Below are 11,380 nucleotides of genomic sequence, written 5' to 3'. Positions count from 1 at the left end.
TTCATGCATGCTCCAACTGTTATACATTTCAAAATGGTTCATCGCATCTTAAGATATGTCAAAGGCACAATTGACACTAGATTAAATTTTACTTCCCATTCTACACTTGATCTTTGTGCTTTCTCAGATGCAGATTGGGGAGGTTGCTCTACAACAAGATGCTCCACAACTGGATTCTGCACATTCCTTGGCAGCAATCTCATTTCCTGGTGTGCAAAGAAACAATCCACTGTCTCTCATTCCAGTACTGAGGCAGAATATAGAGCCATGGCTAACATAACGACAGAGCTTACATGGTTAACCTTCATTCTACAAGATCTTCACATATCACCTTCTTCACCACCTATCCTCTACTATGACAATCTAAGTGCCTTACACATGACTATCAATCCTGTGTTTCACGCTCGAAGCAAACACATTGAATTGGATTACCACTTTGTACGTGAATGTGTTGCCCTTGGTCTTCTCATCACTCAGCACATCTCCACCCATGAACAAATAGTTGACATCTTCACCAAACCCATGTCAAAAGGTGCATTGGCTTACTTCAAAGACAAACTATGCCTCCGACTCCGGCCTAGTTTGAGGGAGGATATTAATGGTAATAAGACAGATGCTCATGGAAACAAATCAACTGCAGCAGTAAGCCAGCAACGAGGAAACCAACATGGAAACTAATCAGCTCTCATGGAAACAAATCAACTGCAGCAGTAAGCCAGCAACATGGAAACAAACATGGAAACAAATCAGCTCTCATCAACTGTAGCAGTAAGGAAGGTTACGATGGAGGACATGACAGATACAGAAAGAGACGTTGGCTGATTAGAATCAGATCAAGATCAGCAACATGGAACAAACCAACTCTCATGGTAACAAAACACAAACAGAAAGAGATGTTGGCTTATTATGGAAATAAATCAACAGCAGCAGCAGCAAGGAAGTTTATGACAGAAACCAGAAACAGAAAGAGACGTTGGTTTGTTATGGAAACAGATCAGCTATGAATTAGGCAATTCAATTTACCCAAATTAAGCAACTTGTAATGTTATAAAAAAACCAGCAACTCATATAGAATAGTAAGTTGTATATTCACGTTAATGTCAAAAGAAACAGAGAAAACTTTCTTCCATTGAAACATCCTTTTTTTCTCTAAATTTCCGCTCATAGATGATAAGCATATTGCTATACATGAGAAAACTTATTAGGAATTCACAAACTGAAAGCATATCTTAATAGTGAGTTTGCTGCTCATTTTAGATTTTTGCAGTTAGATGAGGATCTGACATACATATCTCATATAATAATGTTCCATACTATTGTGTAGTACGTCTTGTATATGATATGGTGTATATTCATCGAGATTTGTCTCATACAATTAGTTTGGTTAACATATACACGAATGATTTATCAACATTATAAATTATATTATAATTTTTTATATATATATATATATAATATAATTTATAATGTTGATAAAGTTGCTTTCGGTTTCTAAGTTGATAGACTTTATTTGTGTGATTAGCAGTAACATGACTTTTCTCCGAGGGGCTTGGTAACAAGGTGGAGAGGTTTTGGCTTTAGTGGAATTTAAGATAAAGTGGATATGTGTGTGTGTGTGTGTGAAGCATATGCCCACTACCATTAAGGTTAACATATCCTCAATATATATGTTTGATTATAGAAAGATTCACCGTCGGTGTGAGATTAGCATTTATTATGGCTAAAACTTCTCTAAATTATACATACCTAATGTTGTTCGAGAATGGAAGACTATGCATGTGCGTGTGTGATTTTTTTTAATTTTTGTGATTATTCTCTTTTATCAGCAACCCTAAAAAGAAATATTATGCAGAACTTCGCTAAATCATTTGAAGTTTTTTTTTTTTTTAATTCCACGAGTATTTGAACGTTATGCAATCTACTTGTTGTGATATATATATATATATATATATATATATATATATATATATATATATATATATTGTGCCATGATTTACAGGATGAAATTCTTTTCCATTTTAGCATTAAATCCCACGACTTTTGGAATATGAATCACATGAGAAATTAATTTCCGGCACCGGACGAGCGTGGGAGAAATGTGCCCCCGATCACCTGCTTGAATGTAATGGCAGAGAATCTCCGGGAAGTTGCAGTCAACATATATCAGCAGCAACTTGGTGATGAATGCTCACCAGCAGCAGTGAAAGGCAAACGTTGACATTCGATATAAGTAAATGAGCAAGTTGCATTTACGTGTTCATTTAAAAATGATGACGACTTAGCAGCAAATCTTCAAGTTCCACCGCAGCTCTTTCACTGTTTGGTTACTAAAATCCTTCAGACCCATAAGTTGAGTGGGCTCAATGCTGGGAAACATGCTTTTCAATTACCTAATTCGGAATAATTAGTTTCTCGTTGTTGCTAAATATTTCCTTTGAAAAACAATTAAAGAATTTATCAACTCAAATCAATCATGAAATTATTTATATTATTTAATTGAAAGATATGATGAAGCATATTATATAATTTGTTTTATTATATTAACATAAACAATGTGTAAAACACTGTGCACACAGGCAAAAGACACTATTCATTACAACAATTAAATTATGGTTTCGGCCTTTCAAGAAAAAATGGGGTGTTTTTGATTCGAGGGTGGTTTGATATCTTTAACAATAGTCAATTGATCATTAGAGATTGTCGGGAGTTATTTTTGTTTTTTTTAAATTTTGTTTGACCCACATTAAAATAATAGAGTTGTTGAATAAGAGTATTTCTGTTTTTTGGTTTTTTACAAGATAGTAAAATGACTTTTATGATTTTAGAAAATCGGAAAAAATTAAGGTGTGTGTTAAGGGCGATTTCATCTTTTTATAATTCCAGAATTATAAAAGGTATTTTGAATTTACTTTTAATAATTAATTTTTAAATAAAAAAGCTTCAAGATCGTGAGCCTCATTCATCAACACATGTAAGATGCCTTTATTGTTCAAGCGACACATGTGAAACCTCGTGTTGGTAAAATTTGTTGTTCTGCTGTGTCTTTGGAACTGTCACCTTGTCATCTTCTGGTTTGTTGTTAGTAACTATTTTTTTTTCTCTTTTTTTCTCTCTCATACACCAAAAAGTATATATTGACCCTCTTTGTTTTTTACGTTTTAATTTCAATCCTTATTTTTTTGATTTTTTATTTTTTTCTTGGTTATTTTATAAAAGTTTTTTTTGTTTTCAATTACAATTTGTCATATACACTTAACCCTCTCTATTTTTGGTATTTTAATTTAAATTCTTATTCTTTTTATTTATAATTTTTTTCCATGACCATTTTATAAAAGTTTCATTTGTTTTTAATTTAGGCATTCAATAACAATTTGTCACATATTTTTTTTTTAATTTAATCCTTATCCTTTTTATTTCTATTTTTTTCCTTGTTTTTTTTCATTTTTATTGGTTTTCAATTTCATCATTCGATCAAAATTTATGGTGCATTATCTTTTTCAACTTGGCCCTTATTTTTTTTATTTTTTTTCTTTTGTTAAAGTAATTTTTTCTTTCAATTTAACCCTCCAATTGGATTTTTTTTGTTGCCCTCTAATTTACTTTTTATTTTGATTTCCATCCTCATTCTTTTGATTATATTTTTCTTTGTTTTAGATCTTTATGTGTAATTGATTTTTTTTCTAGTTTCATCCTTTAACGTTTGATTTGCTGGGGATTAGGCTTCGTGATTTTTTCATTTACTGTGCTTCTAATCTAATAACTCGGGTCATAGGTTCGAGAAGTTAATTCAAGTCAACATCCTTTTTTTTGGCACATTTTTTTTTATTTCATCGATCAATATTATTTTTATAAGAAAAAATATTTTGTGGTTATCTTCAAATTTTTTTATTGGTTTATCCTGGATTCATAATCTAGTCCACGAGTTTTGCAGACCTTTTTTGAATGAAAGGATTTTTTTAATAATTGTTTAGTGTGTGTTTAATTTTTGAAGATATTCTTCTATTCATCTATGATTTGTTTTTTGTTTTATATATATGAAATTTATTTTAAAAATATTAGATATTTATTTTTAGATGATATTTCTAATATGTTCAACTTTACATGATATTTTTTTCTCTTTTATTTTATTCAATCATTTTCATGTGTATGTCTATTTCTATTATCATTTAATTTAATAAAAAATAATTTAAATAAATAAATTTAATTAACATATTTAGGTAAATATCTCATGTGACGACACCAAATATCTTGATTTATATTTGTCTCTGAATATTTTAAGGTTTGCTCTTAGTTGTTATTAACTAGTGTTTTTATTTAATTATTGATTTATTTAAATTAAATAGATTTGTCTAATTAAACCTTTCATTAAAATAACATGTAATAAATGTCCCTTCACAGAACAGAAACCCGATGAGTCATATTCTGACATATATTTTCAATGTGGAACAGCTCATTTGGCTAACCAAGCAACAGAGCACGCTGATCGTGAAGGGTTTAATCTTGGCATGTTGCCAGTTTGCTGGCAAAGCACCAATCGATGGCTGACTACAAGAAGTTCGAAAGTTGTGGACTTCATTTGTGAGGAGTTAATTCGAAAGGCATATGATCGATGCAAGTTGACCTAGAACAGAACACTATCAACACACAGACAACACCATGCAAGTAGCAGAAAGAGACAGAGGGGCTTTATGTTTGACAAGCTAGTCCTATTGGCCTGGTGTCTTTTGATTTCACCCTCACGAAGCACAACGCATATTGCTTCTCAATAGAAACAAAACATGGCCATGACTGAGCCTCCACTATATGGATGAAAGAATTACTCTGGGCTGCTCCCGAGCATTCAGCCAAAACATAAAAGACACCTATCCTGCATGCTGATCATCAATGGAAAAGCACTGCCCGAGCTAGAAATGACCAGAGAAGCCCATCCTCCAAAGCACACTCCACTCCATGGATTTGTGTAGTGGGCGAGATCATGATGAGAAACCTTCGTCTTGCCATGAAGACGTTGTTTTGATTGGACCTTATAAGCACCAGTTCTTAAGCACTTGACAAATTGTTGGAGAGAGTTCTTCCAATATATATACTTGTTGCAGAAAGTTTGTAATCCCATTAAACTCTGTCTGTCGCTGTTGCATTAATATATTTATATCTGCAGTTCCATTCAGATCACCGAAGCATTACCTCAAGCTCAATCTTCGCGTTTTAGATCATTATGCTGCAATTGCAGTTGACATTTATATTCACATTTTCCAGCCGCATCATTGCTTACACGCAATCTGCATAAAAGGAAACTCCAACGTCACAAGGTTCTAAGCTTTGCAAAGTTGACTTAAGAAACTTTATCCTCTCCTCTCCAAGTTGAGACTGGAATATTATAGAGTCAAATCACCATTGCAAGCCCACTTCAAAACCTCACTCATTGATACTTACGTGGAAAGCGTAGGATTTGTTGGGTATTCCCAGTTGCTGGGTACCATGATGCTCCCCCCTGTGATTGGGAGGTGGGCGAGCCTAACGATTACGACACAACCAATAACAAGTCGCCACGATCGACTTTGCCAATGCTAACATTATTGAAACCAAGAGTAATGAAGAAAAGAACATTACTGTTCCACAAAGTTGATGGCATTTAGGATTAATCCACTAGGTCACTTGCAATGTTTTTAGCGATTTAACATGTTTCGTCATGAGCCTCTCTCGTTTCTTCAATGTTCGAATTCCCTTTTATTTTTATTTTTTAAAAATTGACCAACTGTCATCTATCCACCTAACTTAGGCCAATTATCTCAATATACTCATTTGAAATTTGAATACTTTCTCAATCTGCCTTCCCTTGGACTCTCATTGGTCCATTCTAATGGGGGGCAATATGCAGATAACGATAATTCGATCAACTCGTCGGTAGGCCAGCTGAAGCAAGCTCGTACCTGGTAAGAGGAACGGGAATATGAATACAAATCTTTCATTTCATTGGTGCCCATGTTAATATTAATAATCCTGTAACATTTTGAGCATGAAACAGTATTGATTATGTAAAACGAAACTGGTTTTGTAATATTTAGATTACAAAGTTTGCAAGTGAGAACAGAATGAAACAGAGAGAACAGAGATATTTAATACATAAGCTGTCGTAAATATATATATTCATGCACAAAAAAAAGTGAAAAGTGAAAGAATATGCAGAAGACCAGCTGAGCTCTAAATCTACCTAAAACCCACACGAGCTACAAGCTGGTCCCTCAAAACCTCACTCTTAGTTAAACCAAAAAAAAAGGGGGGGCGGTAAAAAAACTGAAACAGAACCCAGAAACAGGTTTGATAATTCTGTATAGAGAAGGAGATTCCGGGGACGTATCCGCAAGCATCCCTCTGATAAAATCTCCTCTCTCTCATCCGCTAACAAAAAATTAGATACAAGATAATCCCCTTTTGTCTCCAGGCTATACCATCTCTTCCACTAGGCCTGTTTCTCCAAATCCTTGGCACCAATAAACGTGCCATGAAAGCCATATGGAACTCTCGATGGAAGCTTAACTGTGGCTTCTAACTTTAAATTCATTGCATTCACAATTTGCAGCTCTGATTTCCATTCCTTCTCATCATGCACGAAAGCTAAAATGTACCCGTCATCTTCCCTCTCTGAATTGGGGTCTCGTGGAAGAAACAAAGGCTCTCCACCGAATTTCTGGTCTCCATAAATATACTTGTGTACCTCTCCAGTTGAGAGGTCTACTTTGGCAAAACCTGAAACTTTAGGCCATGGCTCAGCCAGTGCTAAGTAAGCAAACCGGGATTTTCGACCGAGCAAGTTCCGGTTCACCATTCCAGCTTCTAAATTGACCTGATCAGCTTCAGACAGGATCTGACGGCGAGTAGACTTGCCGGTCTTCAAATTGAGCCTGATTTCTGATAGCACACTTTTCAAACTCTCATCACATTCATTAAAAATGGAGTCCGGCGGGGTCATACATGAACCAATCACAACAACCTCATCAGTCTCAGGCTCCTCCCAAGCATTCCAAAGATGAAAACAGAAGCAGTCAGGTGTTTCAATCCACCTAATATTGGAAGCATCAGTGGCATTCTTGTCCAAAATCCCAAACCTTGCCATCTTATTCTTGTCATAAATCACCGGAGATCCTCCCCGAATCATTTCAGGCAATTTGAACACAACTTGCTGATCAGGTACCACAACAAACCTCTCTGTGATAGCAAAATCATGCATCATAGTAGGTTGATCAAGTGGGATTTCAACATTGGGCGACTTTTTACCATCGGGGGAGAATCTGAAGTACTTGAGGTAAGGCTTTTGAACAACATCATAACTAAGTGCGAACAATTCACCTGAGACTGGATCAACTTTTGGATGAGCAATCATTGTTGTCTTAAGCTGACCATCAAAATCATATCGTCCAACAGTCTGAAGGTCACCAGAGGGAAGTACACGAACATGGTAAGGCAAATCATCTTCAGACATTGCCAGTAAGTGACCATCAAAGTAAACAAGACCAGCGTTTGCAACACCAGTGCCATGGCTAGGATCAACAATACCAAAAGCTCCACGAGCATAAAAGAGCAAGAGCCTAGCTATGCCCGAATGACCATGTAGCTCACCTATGGCCTTTGGGAATAAAGGACGTCCCAACCCACGTTCTTGAACAAGCCTATTAGTCTCAGTGAACCTGCTAGAATAGCTGACTGAACCCTTCTTGAACTGAACAGCATGAACCATGCCATCCCCATCAAAGAAATGGTGACCAGCTACTGGCTCATGAAATGGGTTGGCTCCGTTTCTAAGATAAGCACCTTGAATACAATCTGGGATTTTTCCGGTGACCGGTAAATCTTGAACGACAGGTTGCTCCGGTACCGGAGCGAAGTTGCCAGAGATTTGGACTCCGGGGTCAGCTGTTTTGGGTAGAGGGTGTTGACGTTCATGTGAAACTAAAGCAGTCTCAACAGCATCTAAAGCCATAGCTGCAGCACTTTGTAAGAAATTCCATTGCTTTTGCTGTTGTTTTGGAGAAGGCGCAACAGGAGAGGGAGTGTCTCGTTTTGGGTGTTTGGTGGTGGGAGTGGAAATAGTAGTGGATGATGGTGTGTATGTAGTGGATTGCTTCGGGAAATGAAGAGTGGAAGGGGTTTGGAGAGAGCAATGGGTGTTGGGCTTTTTACCAGGCCTCTTTAAAGATGAAGATGATGAGCCCAAGTTCGCTGCTGCTGCTGCTGAAGCCATGTTTCTGGAGTTGTGATCGGTGCAAGGAGGCTACCCTCTTCTTTTCAGGTATGCTGCTTTTGTTGGGTATGCGAGAGCTCTCTTGTATGGTGTTGGCTGTAAGAAACAAGAACAGAGACTAGAGTCCCCGTATGAACTTTGAGCTTTGAGTTCAGCGTTGTGTGATCTGAGGATAGAGGGCTGAGAGCAGAGGGGTATATATAGAGAGAGAGGAGAGGGGAAGGGGGTCCACCTCACATTTGCTAGAGAACACCACGTGTTAGGGAATAGTAGAAAGAGAGACAAAGTGATATAATCGAGGTGGAGGGGTTGCGGGACATAGCTTGCTTAAGACTTTGACACGACCACCCTCCTTTCACTCTCTTTCCCTATTATATAACTCCTGATTATGAACGTGTATTTGCATAATGTCATGCTACTGTGCGTTATTCCTTACTTGCTTCAATCAATGTTAATACCCAAATGATTTACTAGAACTAAATAATATATATTATATTTTAAAATTTTGATTAATAATTTAAGTTATTAGATTAATATAGTTTTCTGACATGATATTATAGTCTTAATGATTAAGTAATCATGAGTTTGAATTTTATCATTTCTATTTATTTGATAAAATAATTAAACATAAAGTAACGTGAGTCTATACAAGTTTCAAGTCCAAAGAACTTTCAGTTGGGAGAGTGTGTTAGAGAATAATATAAATCATATCTTGAGACCTTATTTAACAGTTTAAGTTATTGGGTTGAGATGATTCTTTGACAAGATTAAGAGGGTGAGGTTTCAGTGTTGTTTAATATTACGGTTTATTTATATTATTTTAAAAAATTAATTTTTAATTATTTTTAATATATTTTTAAACAAGAAATATCTTAAAAAAAAACAAATTCGAAGAAGTTACGCTAAAAGGCATTAACATCCCTCTCCCCACCAATGCTCCAATCCTAACACCCCATTATCAAAATGCCTTTAATGGTACCTTTGAACATGTCTAACCCCGCGTTTTTGCCTCTTACACGGGCAATCTGCCTCTACACGTGGCTTTTCTGTTTGTTTGTTGTGCTGCCGCTGCCGTTTACAAAGAAAATCTAGGTCACCTCTCACGTGCCCCACACGCCTTGCCTCCATCTAATCTTTCTTTTTTCCCACTATAATCGCCATAATAGTGAGTGAATGTTCCTTTCATCCCACATTTTTTTTTTTTTGTTTTCATAAATAATTATTTGAATGCACATTTTCCATACCACACTCTTAAATGAACCAGTTGGATCCATGGCTGCAAATGCAGTTTCCTGTTCCAGCGATTGTCTTCTCTCGTTTCACGGAAAGTGCTTGACAGTAACACGCAGATTTTCCTGGTTCATACGTTTTGATTTGGTTTCATTTCTTCCTTGAAGGATTCTTTTTAAACAACATTCTCGAGTCAACCTTCAGAATGTGATGAGTGAAATTCAATCTCTGAAATTTCTGGGCAATTAGAGATTTGAAATATGATGAATAAATTTCGAGATTTCCATCATAAAGGAAAGGAAATTGGGATTGTTCAGACCCGTTCTGAATCATCCTTGATGTTAAAAACATTTCAAGATGGTTGCTTGAGATTAAGCATAAGTGAAAAGATGCATTCTTTTTGGTGGAACTTCCAACAGCATTCTACATGTTCATGTGTTCATAATGATGGAAATTGTTCATGCGATTTTTTTTAAAATTAGCACTTTTAAAAACAATTGATGACATAATGCAATTTGAAAATTTCTGGGTGAAATAGCATGATGTATACATGTCATGATTGAAAAACACAACTTTCAAACTTCTTGTTATTCATAATTGTTAAATTTCAATAAATAATTTGCAAAAATTGTTGTGTGTGAAGAGAAATAAGGGAAGAGAGAGATAAAAAATTAAAAAAAAATTCTAGAGATACAATGAAACTCCTATTACGATATTATTAATATTCATAAAAAAATTTTAATGAAACGAATCTAATAATATCATGAAAAAATCACAAACAATAAACAGAGTATACTATACTTTCTGTCAAAGACAAGCATGGCACACTTAGATTATTGTTGGAGTCATTTCTTGATATTATTAGATTCATTTATTTAAAATCTTTCTCTTGCAATCTAAACTTTGGTTTGCTTTTAAAGTTTTGTTTTTATTTTTTATTTTTCTCTCTCATATCTCCTCTATCCTCATGAGCAAAATTTTATAATTTTTTTTAAGTCACGGTTCTAAATAACAAGAAGCTTGAAATATCATATTTTTTAATCATAATATGTAAAAATTTTGATATTTTAATAATTATTTTAAAAAACTATATTATTTCACTCATATTTTTTTTATATAAAAAACATGCTAATAAAAAAAATATTCCTTTGAATGTGGGGTTCCCAAGATTTCATAAAGATCCTCTGTAAATTTCAAAAGTTCGTATATCTTTTCCTTTTTTTAATTATTTTTCTCACGAATAATTTATTGCATGAAAATGGAGGAGGGCGACTAGTCATTAATTTCAAATTATAAAAAGCAGTATAATTTTGTAGGTGAGTGGGGATTCAAAAGTTCGTATATAGATTTTTTTTTTTCTTTTAGTCCAACCGTATTTTTAAATATTTTTTAAAAAATTAGTTTTAAATTATTTTGATATATTAATATCAAAAATATATTTAAAAAATAAAAAATATATATTTTTTAATATGTTTTTTAAAAACAAATATTTAAAAAAATATCTTCCGCCAATCTCCCATACTTGGCCCTGTTCCTGCCAGCGGGTCAAAGTCATGCTAAAACATTGAATATTGACTAATTAATTAGCTTGGGTAGCAGTTTGGTTCGCTAAACAACAAAAGTTTGTGGTAATTACTTTTATAATAAATATTTTGAGATTTATTATAGAGTTTCACAGTTGAATAGTGAACCTCTCTTTCTCTTTCTTTTTCTTTTTAATTCAGTCTTCTTTTTATTTTAATTTTTTATTTTAATTTCATTATTTTAATTTTATTTTCAAACTTTTTTAATAATTATTCAAGTTGTTTTTGAATTAGCTAAATTGACTGGATCATATTAAGTCAACTCTTATATAATTTAATTTTAAACTCAAACTAAATAAGAAATTAGGTGAAGAGATTTTTTATGTTA

The 11,380-nt window shown here is 34.3% G+C and overlaps 1 protein-coding gene across 1 annotated transcript; it reads right to left on the bottom strand.

The window, feature by feature from the left end:
• Positions 1-6,115: 6,115 nt before the first annotated feature.
• Positions 6,116-8,415, bottom strand: LOC7472358 (9-cis-epoxycarotenoid dioxygenase NCED1, chloroplastic). Its single transcript, XM_002316835.4, has one exon. It carries the CDS (start codon positions 8,237-8,239, stop codon positions 6,461-6,463), a length of 1,779 nt encoding a protein of 592 aa, XP_002316871.1. The 5' UTR covers positions 8,240-8,415; the 3' UTR covers positions 6,116-6,460.
• Positions 8,416-11,380: the final 2,965 nt, after the last annotated feature.

Source organism: Populus trichocarpa, chromosome 11 (assembly GCF_000002775.5).
Source record: "Populus trichocarpa isolate Nisqually-1 chromosome 11, P.trichocarpa_v4.1, whole genome shotgun sequence".
NCBI lineage: Eukaryota > Viridiplantae > Streptophyta > Magnoliopsida > Malpighiales > Salicaceae > Populus > Populus trichocarpa.
This window is presented reverse-complemented; position numbering and strand designations above follow the sequence as displayed.